General features: G+C 44.6%; 1 protein-coding gene across 1 annotated transcript in view; it reads right to left on the reverse strand.

Moving 5' to 3' along the window:
• LOC125303128 (laminin subunit alpha-3-like) overlaps positions 1 to 20,926 on the reverse strand; it is a gene marked incomplete in the record, with an annotated part of 79,626 nt that extends 58,700 nt beyond the window's left edge. Inside the window, 9 exon segments of the mRNA XM_048256695.1 lie at positions 1,016 to 1,106; positions 1,850 to 1,968; positions 3,819 to 3,934; positions 5,161 to 5,252; positions 6,854 to 7,024; positions 7,254 to 7,372; positions 8,015 to 8,132; positions 19,881 to 20,033; positions 20,366 to 20,926. Of these exon segments, the coding sequence (XP_048112652.1) occupies positions 1,016 to 1,106; positions 1,850 to 1,968; positions 3,819 to 3,934; positions 5,161 to 5,252; positions 6,854 to 7,024; positions 7,254 to 7,372; positions 8,015 to 8,132; positions 19,881 to 20,033; positions 20,366 to 20,626 (1,240 nt within the window).
• Between the last annotated feature and the right edge of the window lie 1,361 nt (positions 20,927 to 22,287).

A 22,287-nucleotide genomic window follows, 5' to 3' on the forward strand; every position in this document is an offset into this window, starting at 1 on the left:
ATCACCTTAAGCAAACCCAACTCCTAAACCTAACCTTCATTATAAAATGTAATTAACTGAGAGTCAACAGATAATCAGAGCAACTGTAGATAGTCTAAAAAGAATATCATGGATAGTGTGGCCAAACGTCTTAAACAACTATGCTAGCCAAGGTTTTCATTTGGCGTCAAGTTGACGGTCTCCCCTTAGGCTATGGCTGACTGACGGTTTGAAACATCCCACCTATTTGATGTATGCCATTTTACTTATAAAGGCATATGGGAGGGGGGCCTCTGTCAATTTTGTTTTCTCGAGTCGACACCATGCGCTGCTAAGCCCCCTTAATTGAGCTGGGGGCTTCTTTAGTCTTTTCGACACGTTAAGCGCCGCCCTGTTTAATTTCGTCACCTTGCTCTGCCCAAATGCAACTGTGAGCTATTTCTGTGACAAGGAGCAGTGGCTGTGGCCCGCTGGCAATGTAAACAGAATCACTCTGAATTTAGTGTGTTATGTCTGTAGAACTGGGGATGGCGAGGGAGTCATGCTCAGGGTGGGGGGATGTGTGTGTGTTGACGAGGGGGTGGGGGGCTTTAGATCCTCTGTCGCCAGCGAGACCGGAGCCTGCAGAAAGCTAGCCACTGCACAGGTCAACGGTGTGCAGACAGACTTTTCCACTTGCCCACAGGGATACTCCGTGAGACTACACTATAAACTTTTACAACTGTAAATATAACTTTAGCTGTGAATGATGCAGCTTTCTCACACCACTATGTTAATGTCTTAACTTTTTAAGCATCATATCCAAAGAATTGGATAAGTGCATGCCGAAATAATGGTACAGGCCTATAACAAGTCGAGTTGTTGAGTATTGATTCCCAGGTGTTCATATATTTTCCATAACTTCATTTTGTTGTGTGAAACCATCCTATTCTATTCTAGGAATAGATAGGTGTTGCAATCTTAGGGCTTCAGAGGATTGTGAGAGGATAATGATGAGGAGAATTTGACTGAAGGGAGCGGAGAGAAATGTTCTTACGTATGCATCCTGTGGGCGATTCCCGTGGAACTCCATACGGCCTGTAATATCCCTCAACACAGCGCTCACAGTTCACCCCTGCCGTGTTGTGCTAAAACACAAGTATTAAAAGTATTAATATTCATATGTGCATGAACACACACACACACACACACACACACTCATTCACATGCACAAAAATACAAACACACAAAACACTCATGCAGATGTCATATTAAAAACACACACACACACACACACACACACACACACACACACACATAAAACTGAGCTCACTGAAACAATGTTCAAGTACATTTCTGCTTTTCTCTCTGAAGTGTGTTGAGTCAGAGTAGACTTGGAGGACAGCAATATATTTGGATTAGCATTGTTGGCATTTCAGACGCTCTGTTTCGAGCCCAGCGCTACATAAGGCCATGCCAAGTTTTTCACTTGCTTTTTATACTTTTGTATCATGAGTACATGATGAAATCAGCATGTTTCCCCTAGTAACAGCACATTCCACCATGACACAGAAATTATATTAATTTCAGCCTATGAAAAAACAGTCTAAGATTGCCGTGTATAGCTAGGAAGCTGTTTCTGTTTTTCTTATTTGAAGATCGATGACTCCATTTGTGTCAACAGACAGATAATGAAATCCACCTGTTGTGTCGGATGACTTGTGTAAGTCATTTCTTCATAATACAGTTTTGACTAAGAGTAAACCTAATCTCAGCTCTCAAAAATATAGATACAAAAACTGCAGCACTTTACAAACAGGAAAGAAAGAAAGAAAAAGAAAGAAAGAAAGAAAGAGAAAGAGAGAGAGGAGGTTGGCCAAGGGCCTTCTACCTGGCAGTTGAGGCATACTCCCCCTCCATCATAGCGAGCGTAGATGTCCAAACTTGCTCTCCTGCGCTCCACCTCTGTGTCATAATAACAATCAGTGGCATGCGAATGGCACTGGCAGGCTGAGGGAGAGTCCCAAGAGACACACACACACACACACACACACACACACACACACAGACACACACACACACACACACACCAGAGTACATATTAATCTATGACTGCTGAGAAACGAACAAGCATGCATTAAAAAAACATAATTATGGGGTTATTATCCTGTTAAACAATCCCATTCCTATCTCAAATCCATTCATGCTATTTCTGGAAGGAAGTTCCAGTCAGAGCTGCAATTTAGAATATACTGTCTGTACGGGCCAGGTGCATACGGGAAAGAGCTGAGCTCATGCTGTTCATCAAAAATTCTAATGGATTCTGACCAGGATAAAAACGGCACAAAGTAACATATGAAATCAAACATGCTTTTTCATAGTACGAGACCCCTCATTCTTGTGGTTTAGGAAAAGGTCAAGCCAAATTTTCACAGACAAAAAATAAATTGTGGATACTTCCAGAGAAGCACAAATGAGACATGGGGTATGTGTCAGCTCTTGTTACCCATAACCCCCTAGAGTCTGACTCAGTGCAAGACTGCGCCGCCTCAACCTCAAATCCACGCTCAAATCTCTCTCTCTTTCTCACACACACACACACACACAAGAAACGAGCTGCAACTAACAATTATTTTCATCGTTGATTAATCCGTCGATTATTTTCTTGATAAATCGATTAGTTATTTGATCGATAAAATGTTAGAAAATGTTTACACAAAGGGTGATCAGTGTTTCCCAGAACCCAGTTATGTCCTCAAATGTCTTGTCGACACACCAAAGATATTTAGTTTACCGTCATAAAGGAGCAAGTAAAGCTGAAAATATTCAAGGTTAAGAAACTGCAATTAGAGAATTCTGAGGTAAATTCTTTACAAATTGATACAAACCAATTACCGGTAAGTGATTACCAAAACAGCTGCAGATTTATTTAATAATCACTTAATTGTTGCAGCCCTAACACATAACCACACAGCCCAGCCCACTGCATGCTCACCATGCGGGCGAGCAAGCACCCCGACTGGCTTAAAGCCGCTGTGGGATAAGGGGGTGGAGGCATGGGGGTTGGGGTGTGGGGGTTGGGGTGTGGGGGTTGGGGTGTGGGGGTTGGGATGTGTGTTGATGAGTCTTTCGATCTTGTTGTGGCTCCAGGTTCACGTTTCAGCACCTCAGACACAGGAGCCGGAGGCTGTCAGCACTCCAGGGCAATTAGGATCCAGCTGGCAGGGATGACGCTGCCCTGTGTGGGTCTGCGTTGGTCCTGGGCCGTGGCTACAGACGGTACACTGGGCTGCGCGGCTGAATCAGACACGGCAGGTGATGAAGAGCACCACTCACTCACTGCCCACACAGGCCCCAGTACAAAGCCATAACAGGACAGGAGGGGAAAACGTGCGCGCGCATGCACACACACAACCCAGTGCTCCAAAAACAAACAAGGACTTGAGCCTGACACTAAAACAGGGCAAGGAATGCAAGTGGGGTGGGGGGAAGGGGGTGATGGTCCTCGAGGCAGGTGAGCTCCAGTATGACTCATGTCCTGCTCGTCGCTGGGAAGTGAAGACAGATAGGGCTCACGCATGCTCGTCCTGATTGATCACCGCGTTAACCTGCACTGGACCTGCACTGGACCTGCACTTGTTGACATTTCACGCCCGGAACCTGTGGCTCTGCAGTGGGCTCTGGCAGAGGGGGATAAGATATGGCGCTATGTGCTAATGACAGCCCGCAATGTGACGCCCAGTAAGAAGGAAGCGTAACGAGGCATTGGCCTGGCGTCAGCTGGCACAGGGAGCGGGTACAGCTCCGTCGCAGTGCCACCGGAGCGAACGATAAGGGCAGGAGAGGGCAGAGGAACTCACGCTGGCATTCGTTGGCACTATCCGCTGTGGCTGGTCTCCATGGCTTCTGGTGGTATCCTGGGCAACAGCGGTCACATGAGTCTCCACAGGTGTTGTGCTGACAATCACACTGTCGCCTTTAAAAAATAATAATAATAATAATTGTATAGTAATTGTAATTAAGATCAACCAAACATACACACACACACACACACACACAAAGAAATGTTTAAAAAATGATGGTTTAACCCATTTACTCCTAAAATGCCTGCTAAAAACGCCTATAGAATCCTATGGCATTTTAGACTAAATAACCTTATTTCCTGAGGGTTTTCTAAAAAAATACTAAGAATTGTCAACGTCTACCAAAACCTTAATATCTAAGCCTCTGTACACCTAGAAACATGAAATAAAAAGCATGCTGCGCTAAGCAGCAACCAGCGGGAGATTCAATGTTGCGCTATGCAGCAACCGGTGGGAGATAGAATGTTGCGTCATGCAGCATCCAGTGGGAATAGGTTAACTGTTTCGTGCTATTCTGTGAGGTCATTTCCCTTGAGTATCATTTCACTGGCAGCAAGGCTAATCAAGACTTCAAAAACATCTCCCGCCTCATTACAATGGAGGAGACAGGAAATAAGCAGATGCCATCATTTCCTACAGTGCTCTGATACTGGTCTCAGGCATCCAAGAAATGTCCCCCTTACTCCACAACAGCCAAACACCCTACCAAGAATAGAAGTGTCATATCATATCTGCATCAAGATGCTGCTGTGTTGAGGTGGGACTCCATCATTCATTTCTTGTAAACATGATGACGGCCTTATCTGCACTGCTTGGTCTGATGCCAACTGCATTAAAATAAAAGTCATGTCTGTTGGGCAAAAACTGGGACAACTACCGCTACCGTATAGCTACTGTTTAATATCTACCTGCACAGCACCTTTGTGGGGCAGCCGTGGCCTACTGGTCAGCGCTCCGGACTTGTAACCGGAGGGTTGCCGGTTCGAACCCCGACCAGTAGGCACGGCTGAAGTGCCCTTGAGCAAGGCACCTAACCCCTCACAGCTCCCCGAGCGCCGCTGTTGTTGCAGGCAGCTCACTGCGCCGGGATTAGTGTGTGCTTCACCTCACTGTGTGTTCACTGTGTGCCGAGTGTGTTTCACTAATTCACAGATTGGGATAAATGCAGAGACCAAATTTCCCTAATGGGATCAAAAGAGTATATATACTTATACTTATGATAAAGGCTAATGCAGATGTATTATTGGCAGGACTGGGCCTGTCAGATATGAAGAGAACCCCAACTCTGTGGAAGTAAGGGGTGAGTGTGTGAAGTGTGTGAGTGTGTGGAGCTCCTTACTGGTCCTGCCTGCTTGGGCCACCACACTCCAGGGCATGACCGTGGCACACACATCGCCCGCCAACGCTGATGTCTTTGATGCTGTAGTAATACTGTGAAAAGAGGAAATAGAAAAATCAGTTGTGCGTGCGTGTGTGCGTGCATGTGCATGTGTGAGTGTGTGTGTGTGTGTGCGCATGCGACACACCCTGGAATCTAGAGCTACAAATCAACAGAGTGTGAAAATCTAAGGCCCCCTTTTAGCCTTTGCCTTGTCTGCCAGACATCTCTTCCTGACAGGCAGATTATCCTGGCTAAGTAGAGATTAATATGGATGGCAGGCAGCCTACCTGGAAAGTGGGAAAGTGCAGATGGGGGCAACATTAAACACATGGTCCGTCATCAAAACAAAACATGGTCTGGTGCATTAACTTCCTGATATTTACCCCAGACTCCGGGGAGGACTCATCAACCTATTTCAAATAGGCACAGAAATCCCATTTGAGAATGACCAGGCAAGACATCCCATTTGGCTGGTACTTGTTGGATTCCAGTAACCAAGGGAAGGACATACCAGTGCCAACCATTAAAAAAAGCAGTTCTTTCTTTATCCACCTCTCCCAGACCAGCGCCCCAGTGAGACGTCTCAGTCTCTAGTCAGACAGCACTTTGTGTTTCGCACAGGGACAGAGGGAGGCTGAGCCGCGTGTCAGACTCCACAGGGCTGTGTAAGCCGCAAGATGACGGCCCGCTGGAGAGCTGTCTGCCACCATTTGGCCTTCCTTTCTCCTCCTCCTCCTCCTCCTCCTGAGCCATTTCACCGGAGCCTGCGCCTCCTCAGAGTGGCCTTGGCAGGAGACCCGGCGCTGGCAGTGAGCCCACCCAGGAATGTGCAAGGAGCCGGAAGGGAGAAGAGAAGGGGTGGAGTCGGGGTAAGAGGGGTGGATTGGGAGGGCGCCAAGTGATGGCATCAACAGACTGAAGAGTAAAACCAACAGAACACAGTCATCCATCATCACCATTCCAGATGGAGACAAGGCAAGGACAATGAAAGTTGTGAGTCATCTGTGCTTGATTACTCTGCCTGTATACACTGGAGCACACGTGACATCTTGCTGTAATTACCGCTGACTATGTGATCACATGCATCTGAACCAGTAACAAAACATGATTCTCTTCAAACATTTATAATCTTATGAGCCCATATATAATCTGAGCCCATAACAAGGATCTACTAACCCTAGAGCAAAGGATACATCCAGGTGTGAGGAACAGACTATATATACATATCATGCACTTGCTTTCTGTGACTTGTCTGTCCTCCAGACTGCCTGAAAACAATACAACTTCCAAAAAGAACTAAGTGTTCAAGACAAACTTCACAACTAATTTCATTAACTTGAGTAATGAGCTGGCGGAGAACCAGACATTCATTGTTCAAAGCCACGTAGAAAGCATCTGGTAATGGCCTCCTGGCCTGGGCCATTTCCCCTTTCCTTTTCCCTTTCCAAACCAAAGAGCAGATCCAGGAGCTCAGCTTGATGCCTGAACTCCTTACAGACACACACAACAATCAAAAGAGATCGGAGCTGGCAGAGAAACAACATGAACACCACTAATATTCAGAAGACTCCGTAATGCTAAACTTAAGGTCTCCAGGCTGAACGTTCTGGGGAAAGATGATCATATGCACGCCCCGACTCGTGGCACTTACCCTGCGTGTGACGGATGGGTCCCGCTGGGCCTTGGAGATGAGATGACCCAGCAGGGTGCTGGTTCTCAGGAAGTGCAGGCGAATGTTGGTGGCCTTGGTGAACTCCTGAAGCGCCGGAGAGTGGGTGAAATTGTTTGACCCCGGCCGGCGGTTTATCAGCGACACGACAATCTGCGCAACACAAGAGCATTAGCAAGAGCTGAAAGCTGTGGATCATGATCATCTTTATCATTCAAACTTTTATTCCTGACACCTGCAAGGTCAGAATGATGCCGTTATGGTCTGCCTTCTCTGTGGACAGACCTTGTCGCAGTTCTCAGTGTCAAGATTAGTCATCTTATACATATTCATGTGCAGTTCATGTTTTTTTTCCTAATTAAAACAACGGCATGATTCTTACCTCCCCGTTCTCCAGAGGCACAATGCGGGAGTACTCAGTGGTGCAGATCTGCTCATCATCTCCAATGATATACTTGTTGGGCTGCTTCCCAAATCTTTCAATACATTCCCGTTTAGAATCTGAGTGTGGATATGTTAATGCTGACATTATGAACAGCTCATACATTTCACAAAAAACAAAACAAAAAAAAAACATCCAAATATGTGAAAGAAACATACTAAAATTAGTCTTACAGAAGCAGGTCTTACATGGCCAAACACAGAATAGCCACAGAATACCAGCAGTCTATAAGGCATGAGAGATGACTTTGTGTGTGACTCATTGATTCTGTTGTTCAGATATCACAAAGTGTCGCCTTGGCTTGACTCAAATGATGAACTAATGCACAGCATATACTGAGGTGATCGTGACAATTAGTATAGTCAGAGACTTATCTTAAAGTGGGTTTAAGAAAGCAAAGCATGTACAGGAAAATTATATCTATAATCTATAGATCTATTATATCTATAATAGGCCACATTGGTAGAAAATGCAGAATATACAATATAGCATTTCAAGTGTGGTGTTTAGATGACCTTATCAACAAAAAATAACAGTGAAGACTTCATGCGTCTTCACAGCATTCAATGAACTCTGCTGAGACATCCAAAAGAAATACTGTGTGCTATAAACCCGAGAGGCATCCATGGTCATCAAATCTTACTGTCATTACCATGCAATGTCGTCCACGCATGAGAAATGTCTCAAGTCCACACACTCACGTGCAAAGTACTGCCAGGGTGTGAAAGTCCGGCCGTGGTCAACGGAGCGCTCAAGCACCCAGAGGTCCGGGCGGGGCGAGTTGGCGAACTTGATGAGGACATAGGCCACATGGAAAAGCTAAAAATAAAAGCAGCACAAAAACAAATAACACAATAAATCTGATGACAAATCACATCTATAGCAGAATTCATCTACAGTATTTATAACTTTGTACATTTATACATTAAGCACGTCAAAAATCATTTTAGTATGTCATGTGTTGGCTTCAATAAATCGTGTACTTGTTTTAATTATTCCGTTCCCACATTTTATTCACAACAAGGAGTAGGCAGCATAACAGACCAAGTTCAGCAAAGCTGAAAAATGTGGCAATTATTCACACTTTTGACGTTCTCCTTGATCAAGCAGTCAGAAGCAAAACATTGTTAAAACACAAATGACAATCTTTTCCAAACGTAGAACGGTAGACAGCATGCTACAATAAAAACAAGCCTCACAAGCCAAGACCAATAGCCCAATATTTGGGTCTCTGTGCAGCCCCTGTCAGGCAGTCTACAACATGGACAAAGAGAAAAAGCCTATTTCAGTGGTAATCCCTTACTTCAGAATCACCTTGCATTTAAATTATAATATTTAGTATATGGGGAAGTGTGCTTTTGGATGACAAGCTATACAAGTTATTTAATATTATGCAAAGGCATTTTCTCTTTTTGTAGTATAATCTAATTTCTTGGGTTTAAAAACACACGTCTTGTGGAGTGATTGTTACAGTATTATCAGGAACAAGCAGTTAAACTGCACAGCACAACGGTGTGCAGCAAGGCCAGACTTGCAGTGTCCATGGCCCCGGAGGTCCACCCATCAATCACCAGGCCGCGCAAAGATAGGCATCCCTGATTTATAATGGGCCTATACAAGTCATATTTTTTCCCTTTCCTCACGACAGGTCACTTTTCTTTTTCTGCACATCTTTTATTAGCAGAGGCAAGCCAGGCCCTCTGAAAGAAAACACAGCAGTCTTTTTTTCTCCCCTCAAAGAGAAGCCTCTACTAGTGTGGACCTGTTCCTCCCGTGCTCCCGCCTCAGACTCCACCATGCTCGTCTCGTCCATCCTCACTGGGAGCCAATACACGCTTTGGCAACACAGCTACAGCCTGGTGCTAACTCCACATGCACAAGTTAATAACCCTGCTGTGACCAGCGAGTGAGCCAGTAAAGCCTTTTCACACCAAAAATGTGTTTAAAGTCACTGTGGGCAGTGCTGTGGTTAAAGAGCTGGGCTAGCATGTAGTACCCTGAAGTTGTGGGTTCAATTCCCAGCTTCCACCATTGTGCCCTTGAGCAAGGCACTTAACCCCCGAGTTGCTGTGGGGACAATGGCCCTTGTAATATAGTTGACATAGTAGCGTCTGCTAAATTAATACATATAAATAGGGGCCATTCAAATCTGTAATAGTGGTGGCCCAATAGTGTAAAGGGCAGTAATACTGCCACAGAGGTGGCATATGATTTTTTCAAAGAGGCAAATGCGGTTTAATTATTTTTACAGTAGAGCAATGAATGTTAATTAAGTACATAAGATTGCCTGTAAAATGCCATGTTGTCAACAGTTGTCAATGGCTTTGTTTCAGGCTTTCTTTCAACAGTTGCCCATGAAAGGTTTATGCTAATTGTAGATCGTGGAACTAAAGGGACAGTATTGAGAACCCTATGACATCCCAATCCTTCAGGTGCAAATAAATAAACAACATCGTCATGAAGAGCACAGCCTGGGGCCACACACTTCAGTGATCCTAAACGCCGCTCACTTACTCTGAGATGTTCCCCCACACCAGCACTACCAGCAACACTGAACACGCATGCATTCAGCAGTGTTGCACTCTGCAGTTCTCCATGGCAAATTCCTTATTGCTCCCAGCTACTCTGTCCTGACACGTTGGACAGTGATGGTTGCCAGCCTTTGAAGGCCTCCCATAAGTCCTTCCACGAAACTCACTTATTGTGTATTATTATGCTTATAATTTGCCTGTCAGTCAGTGATGTTAGTTTGAGGCAGGTGTGCCCAGCTGTAATGCGGAGCTTCCATGTGCGCCAACAGCAACAGTGCCTTTATCTGGCCAAACGGGTGGGCTCCTTATAATAGCAACACTGACTGAGCCGGTTCACCTTTTGTTCGCTAATGACGTTTTGTGGTCAAGTGTAATCAGTGGCTCTTTGAATCAATAGGAATCTGATTGAGATGGAAATCATGTGGGCAGTGCTGCATATAGTGCAGGTAATCAAATATGTTTAGCTGTCAATTCAGACATGTTGGCAGATGAGGGAAATGTTGTTTCCTTTTCTTTTAATTGGGGGCCAAGCAGCTGCGAAGGCACCCATTGTGTTTCTACGTGTTCTTATTATTTATCTTATCTCTGCCATTGAAGTCTATGGCAGCCCATAGAACCGTCTGGTAAAAAGTTGCGAAATTTGGCACACTGATTGGGGACAGTCCCATGATTAATTTCAGCAAGTTTCATGTCGGCACCTTGAGCACTCTAGCGCCACCAACAGGCCAAAGTTGGAAGATCGTTCACGCATGTAACCTTTGACCCGTATTCCCGATCTTCAAAAATGAGGTATCATTGGAGTCCTTGGAGTAAGCCGAGTTCAACGTTCTTGCAGGCAGCTCACTGCGCCGGGATTAGTGTGTGCTTCACCTCACTGTTTGTTCACTGTGTGCTGAGTGTGTTTCACTAATTCACGGATTGGGATAAATGCAGAGACCAAATTTCCCTCACAGGATCAAAAGAGTATATACTTATACTTCTGACATAGTATTGAAAAACCTGTTATTTGGCCTTTTATGAAGACCTGGCCATCTGGGGACTTTTTTCAGGACCTTTTCAGTTTTCTATGGGAATTGTTTGCACACGAATGCCAGCAGGACTTCCTTGCCTCAGCGCAACATGGGAGTGGCTCAAACTAATCAGGGAGCCATTCCAGGCATAAGTAACCGGATAAGGAGAACAAAAAACAGATAGCCCCCTCACATAAACAATTTCTGGGCTTCTGACCTAAAAACAGTATCAAGGCCAGACTCTCAGAGACCTGCCAATTCTAACAATAGACATAAATATTTCTGGGTACGCTGTCAAACAAGGATATTGCCAGAGTATCCTGTTATAGGGTCAAGTTGGAGGGCATCATTTGACAAATGTGTGTAAATGTCCTGGAGCATTATACTTTTTGTAGGCATCTTTTGTTAGTACTTTTACTTTTTAGTTAAGCTTATTATAACCAAACTACTGCAGCCTAATTTTGTTCATGCAGGAGAGTGTGTACTTAAAACCCCAAAAGTGTTAACAGTGTCAGAGATAAGGGACAACAGGGACCTTCAAGCAGACATGTCTCAGATTCCAGACATGGTGTCAACATCTCACACACATATCCACACAGAGAGATAGGCCAGTCAAAGGCGCGGCCTCATGGTCAACAAGCTGACTCACAGATTGTTATGGAGCACTCCAGGGATTTAACTGCTGAATCAGTGGTCAGCAGTAACAAAACAAAAGATAAATATGCCAAACAATTACTCAAAAATGCTAAGATGGTGTTACAATTACAGATATTGAATGTACACCAAACCATTGTCAGAACTTAAATTACCACACAATAAGCAAACACAATTGTTAACCTAGAGCAAGAGCTATGTATGAATGAAATTAGATTTGATTTGGTATTCAAGACAGACTTCATAATGGCACCAGATCTACTGCTGTGGATTTGAATACCATTCGCATGTCATCATAGTCAACATATATAAACATCCAAAAAATTCTAAAACTCAAAGACCCATTTCACATCAGTTAAGGATAGGGGTGTAAAGGTACACGTATTTGTACGGAACCGTTTGGGTACAGGACGTTAGGAATGAATGTACTGAATGCAGTCTTCAAGAGTAATCAACAGTAGGCTTTTTTGTGAGTGAACAATGTCAAATTCGAGTTCCCACAGAAACATATTAAGTGGCGGACCATACGCCTGTTTAGTCATTTAATGTCAAAAAACATTAGACACCTTTTCAAAATACGTTTGCTGTTGCGCATCAGCAATATTGTCAGTTAATTTTAGGCTAGCAGTACCTACAGGCTTACTGTACTGAAAATGAACCGAACCGTGACTTCAAAACCGAGGCACACACACAAAGTAACTAGTGTACCGGTACACCCCTAGTTAGGGATGTTATTCACATGAGTGGAAAATATCAAACACCAGGGCCTCCGTACAAGCATATCATGGAGACCAACCATTTTTCACCCTCCTCTAAACTCCTGAGCAGACATGAAAAATGTGGTTTAATGGTGAAGCACATCTAAAAGTAGGTTGAACATTACCACTTCCCTCTTGGAGAAAAAGAAGATGGAACATATCCATGGCTTAGAGAAAATCGTTAAATCCCTAACTCCATGTGTCTGGGAAAGCCTGGCTGAATGACGTGATTAACCAGGTGTACATCAGGAAAAGCACAAAGCCTCATAGGGATCATCCTGGTACCCCCATGCAGGCACCTCCAGTGGGAAAGAACAGACTAGGTTTTACTACAATGCTCTACCTTTCCCTGATTTCATACTGACATGCCCAAACACCGAGCCTAAGAATAAATCAAGCTGCTTTTGTCCACACAGAAATGATGCCAATGACATCATGAGATGCGTGGTACAATGGGTTTTTGTTGCATTGAATCAGTATTGAAAAAGATGCTTCGGGGAAACTCCCTCATTGCCCTGACAGTACCTGTACCTGGGGTTACCTGCTTTCTCCAGGAGGAAAGCAAGTGAGGGCAGATATCGCCTCAAAATCAGCAACAGTCTACCTGCTGTGATGTGAGTGCTGCTGCTTACACAGTCTATTACAGTGTAGGAATGGGGCAGGTCAGGTAGTCCAGGCATGGGGTCAGGCGGTTTGGAGAATCGAGACCCTTCACGCACCACCTCCTGAACTTGAGCACATTCCTCCACCTGACCCCCATAAACAAGAGTGCACAGAATCCCCTCATGCTCTGTAATCATCACTGGAGGGGAAGAGGTGCGGGGCACGGAGGGGCCGCAGTGTCTGAGCGAGCCCTGACTGCTCCCTGCACTGCTCCCATGAGCGCTGTGACCCCAACCCAGGCTCCACCGTCACGGCCTGGCTGTGCTGAATGTGCGCCCTGAGGCGTTGAGTAAGAAAGACAGAAAAAAAATAATTAGAAGTCAGCGTTAGTGCTGTTAGCGCCACGCCCTTTTGAATTCCTCCTCCGACTTCACACATGCCTGCGCACAGCGGACAGCGCCAGGCACCGTTTACCCCCGCCTCTCAATCAAAGCAGGAGACGCTGACGACGGCTAGTCACGCCAGGGCCGCTGCCAAGCGAGCAGCGGGCGAACAGGCCACGTTCCGTTTCATGGGTACAGCACCTATTTTGGTTGCTGGCGCATGACTCAGGGGGAAATGGGAGTGTGGGACTGGAGAGGGGAGAGCTGCTCTCTCTCTCAGCAGCCTCGCTCTGCTGACGCATGCTTCCATCCGCTCCGGCTGCACGCACAGCTCCTGGCTGTCTGCACAGCAGCAGCTACGCTAAGACTGTTGTACTCCTACATGCGCGCAGAGAAAACGCACAGCTGTCAATCAGGGAGACGGCGCTGAGATACTGGGGAGCAGTGATGGCAGCACTTATAAATAACCTCTTGAAAACTTGAAAATAACCTCTGTGTGTGTGTGTGTGAGTGTGTGCACACGCGCGCGCCTCGGACAGGGTGAGAGGGAAGCCCACCACAGGCGAAAGATCATGTGAGGCATGCAGGGCCGGACAGTGGCTGCATCACAAAGCCCAAAACTTGCCACGAGCTCAGGCCAGAGGAATGCCCAGCAGATGAAGAATCACCTCACGCCTGCAGGGAGATCAGGGTGGCCAGACAGTTGGTGCTGTAGCATTTAGAAGGCGCTGGAATCCAAAGACCTCTCCCAACAATGAGGGACAGGTCCTGTCTGTCAGGAACAGGTGGTGGAGGTTGGGGGTGGGGGGGGTTATATTATCCTGTGCAAGCATCACAAACATCCATGCCTTTCTAAACCAACTGTTTTTCCAATTTAATCCATGTTCAGTGAATTAACATGATGCCTGTTTCTCAGATGTTTTCTTCACGGATGCTCAGAACAAACCTAACCCCCCACACACACACACACACCCCTCACAACAGTGAGCTCTTCTCTCCTCTTTCTCTGGGGGGCCACCTGCTGTGAGCATTTTAAGAGCATTCCCCCCCTTTGTCCCTCACACTATTTATAAACGTCACCATGGTGCAAGAACTAGGATCCCAGCTGTGCCAAATTGGGATTACCTGACTCTCTGCGCTGTCTGCCGTGGCTGCACATATCAGAGCGCCCTGGTGCAGCACTGTGCGTCACAGCCAGTGTCACTCAAACCTCTCACTGCCATTTAGTACATATTCATGGCCAAACGCCTGGAAAAAGGTCTGACAAATCTTAGAAACAAATCCTCCATGATATTTCCATACCTTTGTCTGGTTCTGCTTCAGGAGATGTGCCTTACGCAGATGGGTCCTGTGATCCGCTCATAAGGCTAGGCTACTAAACAGTGACTACTGGAATCGTAAATATGGCCCTCCGACAGGACCCTGGCTCAGAGCCTCATAGAGGGTGAACTTCAAGACTGCTGGGCTTGCTTTACTTGAACTCCTTTCCATTTTTGCAAAACACACACTTTTCAGCACAATTCTAAAACGTGGAACAGTGCAAGCACCAGAATCCTTTTATATTAGCTAAATACAAGAGTGAATAAATCATAACAGAAACGTATTTATAGTTAAAGATGTTATGACTTTCCCCCTGTCTTTATCACATTTCCACAGTGCCTACAAAGGAGAAATCCTCTGGGCTTATCTAAATTTTGACCATGCAAGGTTGAGCATGGTGCAAAGAAATGGTTTGGCTGTGTGTATTCTCCAGCAGAGAGCTGAAACAAAGCCACCTCCATCTCTCCAGGAACTAAGCTGCAGAGTATGCAGCAGTAAGCCCAGCACTGAGCCAGGCGACAGGGTCCGACTATAGCAGACCTCACACATGTAAAAACCTTAGCAGCCATTTTCCTCAAGCACTTACGCTTGGATACAGAGACTTAGATTCACATAGAAACAGTTATTCATAGCATACATCATAACACATGCCTGTGTTCATCCGTATCCGTCCACATGCACATTTTATTGTTCTGTGCCAATCCCATGTTAGTCGTTGTGAAATAACCATCAACATAGTAAACCCCCAATGAAAGGAGCACTATACAGAGACCATGTAAAGAACAGCTAGCTCTTCTGCTGTCAGTCCAGATTTAGCATTAAATGCTAGAGTCCAAACTCTAGTTTAAACCCCCTTAGAAAGGATCTATTCAAACAGGCTTGCATTTCATCCAGTCCAATGACTGTTTTAAATCTACTTTGTCTGCTCCTGAAGGCTACCTCAGGGCCACCTCACAAACATGCCGAGAGGCCATTGAGGCCACAGTTCCCGGACCCAAGAGGCAACTTTTAAAAGCCCCGACAGCACAAAATCAGACAGGCTTTGGCTTTCGCCTACAGGTCCATGCCCCCCAAGCTCCATCTGCGAAAAGTGTCTCAGGCACAAAACATGGGGCGACACTCACACACGCTGGAGATAAGCAGCATGATCTCAGAGCTCCTAAAATACACTGCCCAGAACAATGCCACATGCCATGGCATGTGTGCAGTTGGCCACTGCTTTCCAGGACGAGCCGCCGCCGTCGCCTGCAGTAGTTTTACAAATGCCAACAAAAGAGCTGGTTTCTCCTCCCAGTAGCACACTATAGATCTATAGAACACATATCTTCCGCATCAGTTTACACAGGGAGCTACCTCTCACTCCCAAAGAAAAAAACCCTGAAATCCTTTTTTAACTCTTTCAAACTCGAACATTGTTTGTCGCCAACCTGTTCAGGATTTCTGAATGGCGTCTCCTGGATTGTCATTGCCATTGCTCTCCTTGGAAAAACCTGGCTTAGGCCCTCCGGCTGCTGAGTCAATGTCTTTGCGGCTAATGTCTTTGGGAGGCCCCTTAAACCCAAGATTCCCTAGCCAGCCATTACTGAGAACGTTCAGCATCGTCTCCTGCCTTAAAACAAGCTTTGGTCAGAGGTCAAGGTTCAAAAGAAAAAGGGGACACAGTAGCGGTCATGTTGATGGGCTTAGTGAATAGATTACAAATGATTGACAGGCTATTTGCCTCAAGGCAAATGTAAGTTTATAGTGCCATTATAAACAGAATCAAGTCTTGCAGACATTGAATTCTTTGACATTTCCAGAGCATTGACCCTGACCAATGTGAAGTCAAATAAGAGATCCATGATAAAAAAAAAAAAAAAATCACATGCAAGATCACGCTGGGTCCATGAGAGATTCACTGATGCATTGGAGAAAGAAATACTAAAAACATGTGCTTCAGATGCACTGAATCAAATGCCTTTGGTCTGCTGACAAAAAATGCCTTACTCATTGAACTTCTAGCACATTATCTAAACCCGGATCATTCATGCCATTATCCAACATGTTTGCTGGGAGCTGTAGATAACACAGGCAAAAGCAGGCACCTGTATTCTCCCAAACAGGAAATACAAAGATCAGACACCTGGATGCCCCCATAGATATCAGAAAGCACATTAAGCAGCAAGTCAAGCATCGACACTAATGCCTTATCACAGTACGCCAGTGCATTTCAGTCAATAGAGGTTTTTGAATTAGTGCAGTCAACGCAAATGGTAAATAAAAAACATAATGAACTGAGTGAACCACATGTTTCAGTTCTCAGATGTGGAGTCTTGAACTTTATACGACTGTTCTCAGAAAATGACAGATTTTGATTATACTTGAAAATGAAATGTGGATGACACTAAAAGGGATAACATGGATGATTAAAAATTACCAAACAAAGACGACCACGTTTTCCTACTAAACTAGCAACTATAGCTGACTGCAAAATCTAGATGTATTCCTCATACCGCCAACCAGAAGTGTATTGCAAACTAATGTGAAATACGTCAGTACTAAATCCATCTGGACAAACCGTGACTGCAGAAATGTAGAGGAGCCAGGGAAGGCAGGCTTGAGTCCTCAGGATTAACATGCTCAGTAATAGGTGCGGTCTGTGCCAGCAGCGTGGAATTATGGGGAATACTTCAGTCCTGCCCTTTATCGCACCTCTTAATCCAGTACTGCCCCCACCCATCTCAAATAAATGGAGCAATGCCGCGTCTTCTGTATGGAGGTCTCTTGAGCCTCCCATCCAATGCCTACGCCATGCTGAACCACTGCTATTCATAAAAGCCGCCCTCTCCACTTCCCATCTCCGAGTGAATGGACAAGGACTCCCCACAGTCCTCATACAGAGACAGGCAAGCTAGGGGCAATTCTTACATGAAGGGTAGTTGGGGTGGTGTGGTGGTTGTTTGGGGGTTGGGGGTTGTCAGTTGAATGACTTTGGTGCCAGGCTAAGATCCAAAAGGAAACGTGTCTCGCGGCAGGTCAGGGTCCCCCGACCCCCCACTGACCATCTTAACATCCCCTCCTCTGATCCTTAATCCCTCAGCGGAATTCCTCCCTTTTCTACACGCAGTGCATAATTGAGCGTGAGGTGAGATTTCACGGGCAACGGGCCAAACTTTGTGCACCAAAGCAGGCTGTAATGGATGCATATTCCCCAACCAGAGGGGGCATGAGACCTCGCCATGGGCAAACACCATCTGAGAACCAACAACTATCCAGTAAACATGGTCAGTTAATGATGAAAGAACTCCATTTTCATCTAAGTGCATGAATCAATATGTGTCTGTAGGAGTTTACTTGCAACTACACAAATTTCATCTTTAAACATGACTCCATGTTGGGGTGCCCCTAATCCTGCCAAACATACAAGCACATACACAACACAGATATACCAACATTTCCCACAACTGTGTGGGACAGATAATCAGTAACTGATATACAATGTTCATTAACGTTAGGGTCATTCTACGTCAGTTCAACCAGGGCCCACACACTTAGGTCTCAAAAAATTCTGAAAAAATTACCAGGTGCACCTATGTTACCCAGGAGACACACTGTAAAATGACTCTTATGTAAGATCAATACTTTCCAAGATACAGCCAGTTTTACAGGGGGAGGGGGGTGTCGATTTTGTTCGGCCTCTTTTTTTGGTCAAAGTTCACAAGCCCACAGCGCAAGAACTAAACCATGTAGGAGGCTCAAATTTTGTATGCTGGTACATAAATAGGAATAGTATGTAGCAAAATCGTCACGTTTGGTCTGGATAATCCTGCATGGTCATAGCTGTCCCTCAAAGTTGATACAAATTTTATTGGAGTTTTTGGCTGGGCTCTGTTTAAGCCTTCAGAAGACATATTTGTACTCAACATAGGCTCTTGATTTATTTTCCTTACTGAGATAAGTAGAAACACTCTCACAAAAAGCAATGAACAGAAAACAAATCCCTTTAGGGTCTGAACAGCAGACCTCACAAGTCTGAAAAATCATTTTGGTTCTCATTTTCAGAGCACCCAAACACCTTGTGGGAATATACAAAGATTTTTTACATATGTTTTTCTTTATTCTCCATGATCCCTTCTTTTTGAAAACACCAATTTGTCTTGTCTTATGCAAATCTTTCTTTTTTATTTTCCACCCTGAACATGGGCAAAATGCCCCTTTGACATCAATATGTTTTATATATAGTCACCACACTGCCACCTGTGGTTGTATAGAGTAACCTGTGGTAGCTCTATACAAAACATATTGATGTCAATGGTGCATTTTGCCCATGTTCAGGGTGGAAAGTGAAAACGAAAGATTTGCATAAGACAAGTCAAATTGGTGTTTTTGAAAAGAAAAGATCATGGAGAATAAAGAAAAAAATATTTTAAAAATCTTTGTATATTCCCACAAGGTGTTTGGGTGCTCTGAAAGTGAGAACCAAAATGATTTTTTAGACTTGTAAAGTCTGCTGTTCAGACCCTGAAGGAATTTATTTTCTGTTCATTGTTTTTTGTGAGAGTGTTTCTACTTATCTCAGTAAGGAAAATAAATCAAGAGCCTATGTTGAGTACAAATATGTCTTCTGAAGGCTTAAACAGAGCCCAGCCAAAAACTCCAATACAATTTGTATCAACTTTGAGGGACAGCTATGACCATGCAGGATTATCCAGACCAAACGTGACGATTTTGCTACATACTGGACTATTTATGTACCAGCATGCACAATTTGAGCCTTCTACATGGTTTAGTTCTTGCGCAGTGGGCTTGTGAACTTTGACAAAAAAAAGAGGCCGAACAAAATCGACACCCCCCTCCCCCTGTAAAACTGGCTGTATCTTGGAAAGTATTGACCTTACATAAGAGTAATTTTACAGTGTGTCTCCTGGGTAACATAGGTACACCTGGTAATTTTTTCAGAATTTTTTGAGACCTAAGTGCGTGGGCCCTGCTTGAATTGACGTGGAATGACCCGTTAACAACAACAAACATCACAGTCCGATTGATGTATTTGCACCTTATCCATCTTCAGCAAAACCCCTCTCACTCTCATCAGGGCCTAAGATGCTAGTGAGATATTGCCCTGATAGCCACCTGGTACAGCAAACAATTGTGTCATCACACATGCTCATAAAAAACGCATAAGCACAATAGGAACAACAAACATCACAAGCAGCTACACCCCTGTGATTTCTCAGATGCACACCAGAGCAGTCATGCCAATCAACACTGAAAACGCCTCTATCGGAAATGTACACTTAAAGCCAAACACTCTGCCCAGGGCACTCACCTGTCCCAAGTCCAAGGTGACGTTTACTTCGTTGTATTCCAGTCCACGCGAGAGAGGCGGACTCTGCCACCAGGTCTCAGTTCCATCAATTGCATTGGTAATTGGATGAGACTTAGTTGGATTATTGGAGTTGCAGTGTTCACAGAACTGGCCCTGCAAAGTTGAAGAACCACACTTCACTAATTTATGACATTTGATAGCCTGTGATGTTCCAATGGCAAAGACAAATACATGCTGTGATTTCAGATCAGTGCAAACTAATGTCTAGCCTATATGTTATAGTCCAAATGCCATTAAGGGCACATGGCGATTTGGGTACCGTGCGTTACAGCATTTTTTACCGTCATGGACAGCCAGCGCAGGTGACCAGCGCAGTCAGAAGACGTTGTAAGATCATTCTCATCAAAGCCACGCGTTAAACCTCTCAATTTCAAAATCTCCGCGACATTTGATAGACTGGGAATAAAACTAATTTAGGTTCTTACCTGTATATTATGACTATAGAGCTCCGTAGTCGGACCACCGACAAGTTTGCAGTAAAGATCCGATCTAGGTCTTCCTAATTTGTCCTCTCCACAGGTAGCGGTGGCTGAGATCCGTGCCTGTGTTGCCAAGTTGAAGTACTTGGGACTTAGACTGAAACCTGAAATTTCGTTAACTGACACCTGTGTCCTCACAACACTCCCCAATAGGACGACGATGGCCAACAACCTGTAAAGAATTCCCGTTTTCGCCATTCCTGACATTACGACGACTTACGAGAACTACGCAGTTTTCATTTCGGAGTAGGCTACAAAACATTCAAGAAAATATCCGATGTGACGTCCTCTGCTAAATCCATGGTGTGGTAACTAAAGATGTTGACATGTTCACCGTTGCCGTTTCACGGCTAGTCCCGTCCCTCCCTGTGTCATACTTTTCTCAACTCTTGCGCTCTCATCTCCTCCACCTCCTACAGTTTGAGCCACCCCCGGCGTATCAAGTGTCAAGGCAAGAACGGGTAACTACAAGACACTTCATAGAATTGACAAGCACCCTTTACAGATAAAAACATAAAAACTTCCCTTGTTCAAGATTGGGTCACACCACTGCGCAGGTCGTTAGATTAGACTAGTCAGAATTATATAGGCTACTCTGAGTGGGGCCATGTATTGATAATGGACTAGCAAATGTAAACGGGTAATTATAAGGCAACATGTAGTTCATGTAGGGACTTAAGGTTATTGTGATCAGGGATGTAGTGGAGGCTAAACATAAGTAAACGCAGTTTATCCACCTCTGAAATTTCAGAAATAAAGTTTATTCACCTCTTATTAGAGTTCATCCACCTCTCAAAATAATTTATGCACCAACTTTTTTTTTTGCAACTTTTAATATTCAGAAATCACACTGTATTATCCACATTCACAGTATGTACACTCATCAACACTCTAGGAACCATTTAATAGCCTACCACTGCTTGTTATAAACATTGGACAATAACCTCCACCATCACCAAACTGAATGCCATCTTTAAAAATCCAATACCGCATGGCGCAATCTACCTCACTGTGATCACAGAATTCATAGTTTACCCACCTCTTATTTTACCACTACATCCCTGATTGTGATGGTGACGTAGCCCAAGCTTAGAGATAATGCAGTCTTTGCCTGTGCCGCCCTACTGCTCTGACCCTTTAATGGACCAGTTGAGTCATTGAAGCATGGAACTGTCCCATGCAGGACTCTAAAAAGTTACCCAGTGTGTTTAGTTAAACGTGACCAAGTGCCAATTCTCGCATTCGGTGGTTTTAATGGCTGCAGGCAAGATCACCTTTGTTATTCACAAGAAAAGCTCCTAAGCATCGTTCATATGTCAATGATGTTTATTCCAACATAATTCTGATGGCAATAAGTAGTGACAAGTCACTAACTGAATCCCTGTGAGCTGGGTTCACATAACTGGATACACTCAGTTGGCAATGCCACAGAGGTTTCTCCCATCTCTGACCATTCTCATGTAGCCAATCTCTCCCCAGCCAGTGCCCCAGCTAGAGCAAAAAAGGAAAAACAAAAACAAGATTTGATATAGGCCTGAAAATAAGAAATCTTTCAAGTAGTCATACAAATTATTCTCTCAAATCCAGCCAATATTCAATCCAACCTGTTCTTTATGATCCAGTATAGAACTCCTTTCTCAAACCCATAGCCCACCAATAGAACTGTGTGGTTTACATACTTGGTGCTGAAGGATGGCTCATCATATACCTAATAAAGGGATAGTGTATTACCATCTTCTGATACACGGCCTACGGTCACTGACTGGTACATAATCAAATGATCGGTAGAAGTGGTAGCTAGATTTCCCAGAATCCACTCCAACAGTGATTGGCCCAACTGCTCTCAGTGTATCAGCCAAAGCATCTTC

The sequence above is a fragment of the Alosa alosa genome, chromosome 1, assembly GCF_017589495.1.
Source record: "Alosa alosa isolate M-15738 ecotype Scorff River chromosome 1, AALO_Geno_1.1, whole genome shotgun sequence".
NCBI lineage: Eukaryota > Metazoa > Chordata > Actinopteri > Clupeiformes > Clupeidae > Alosa > Alosa alosa.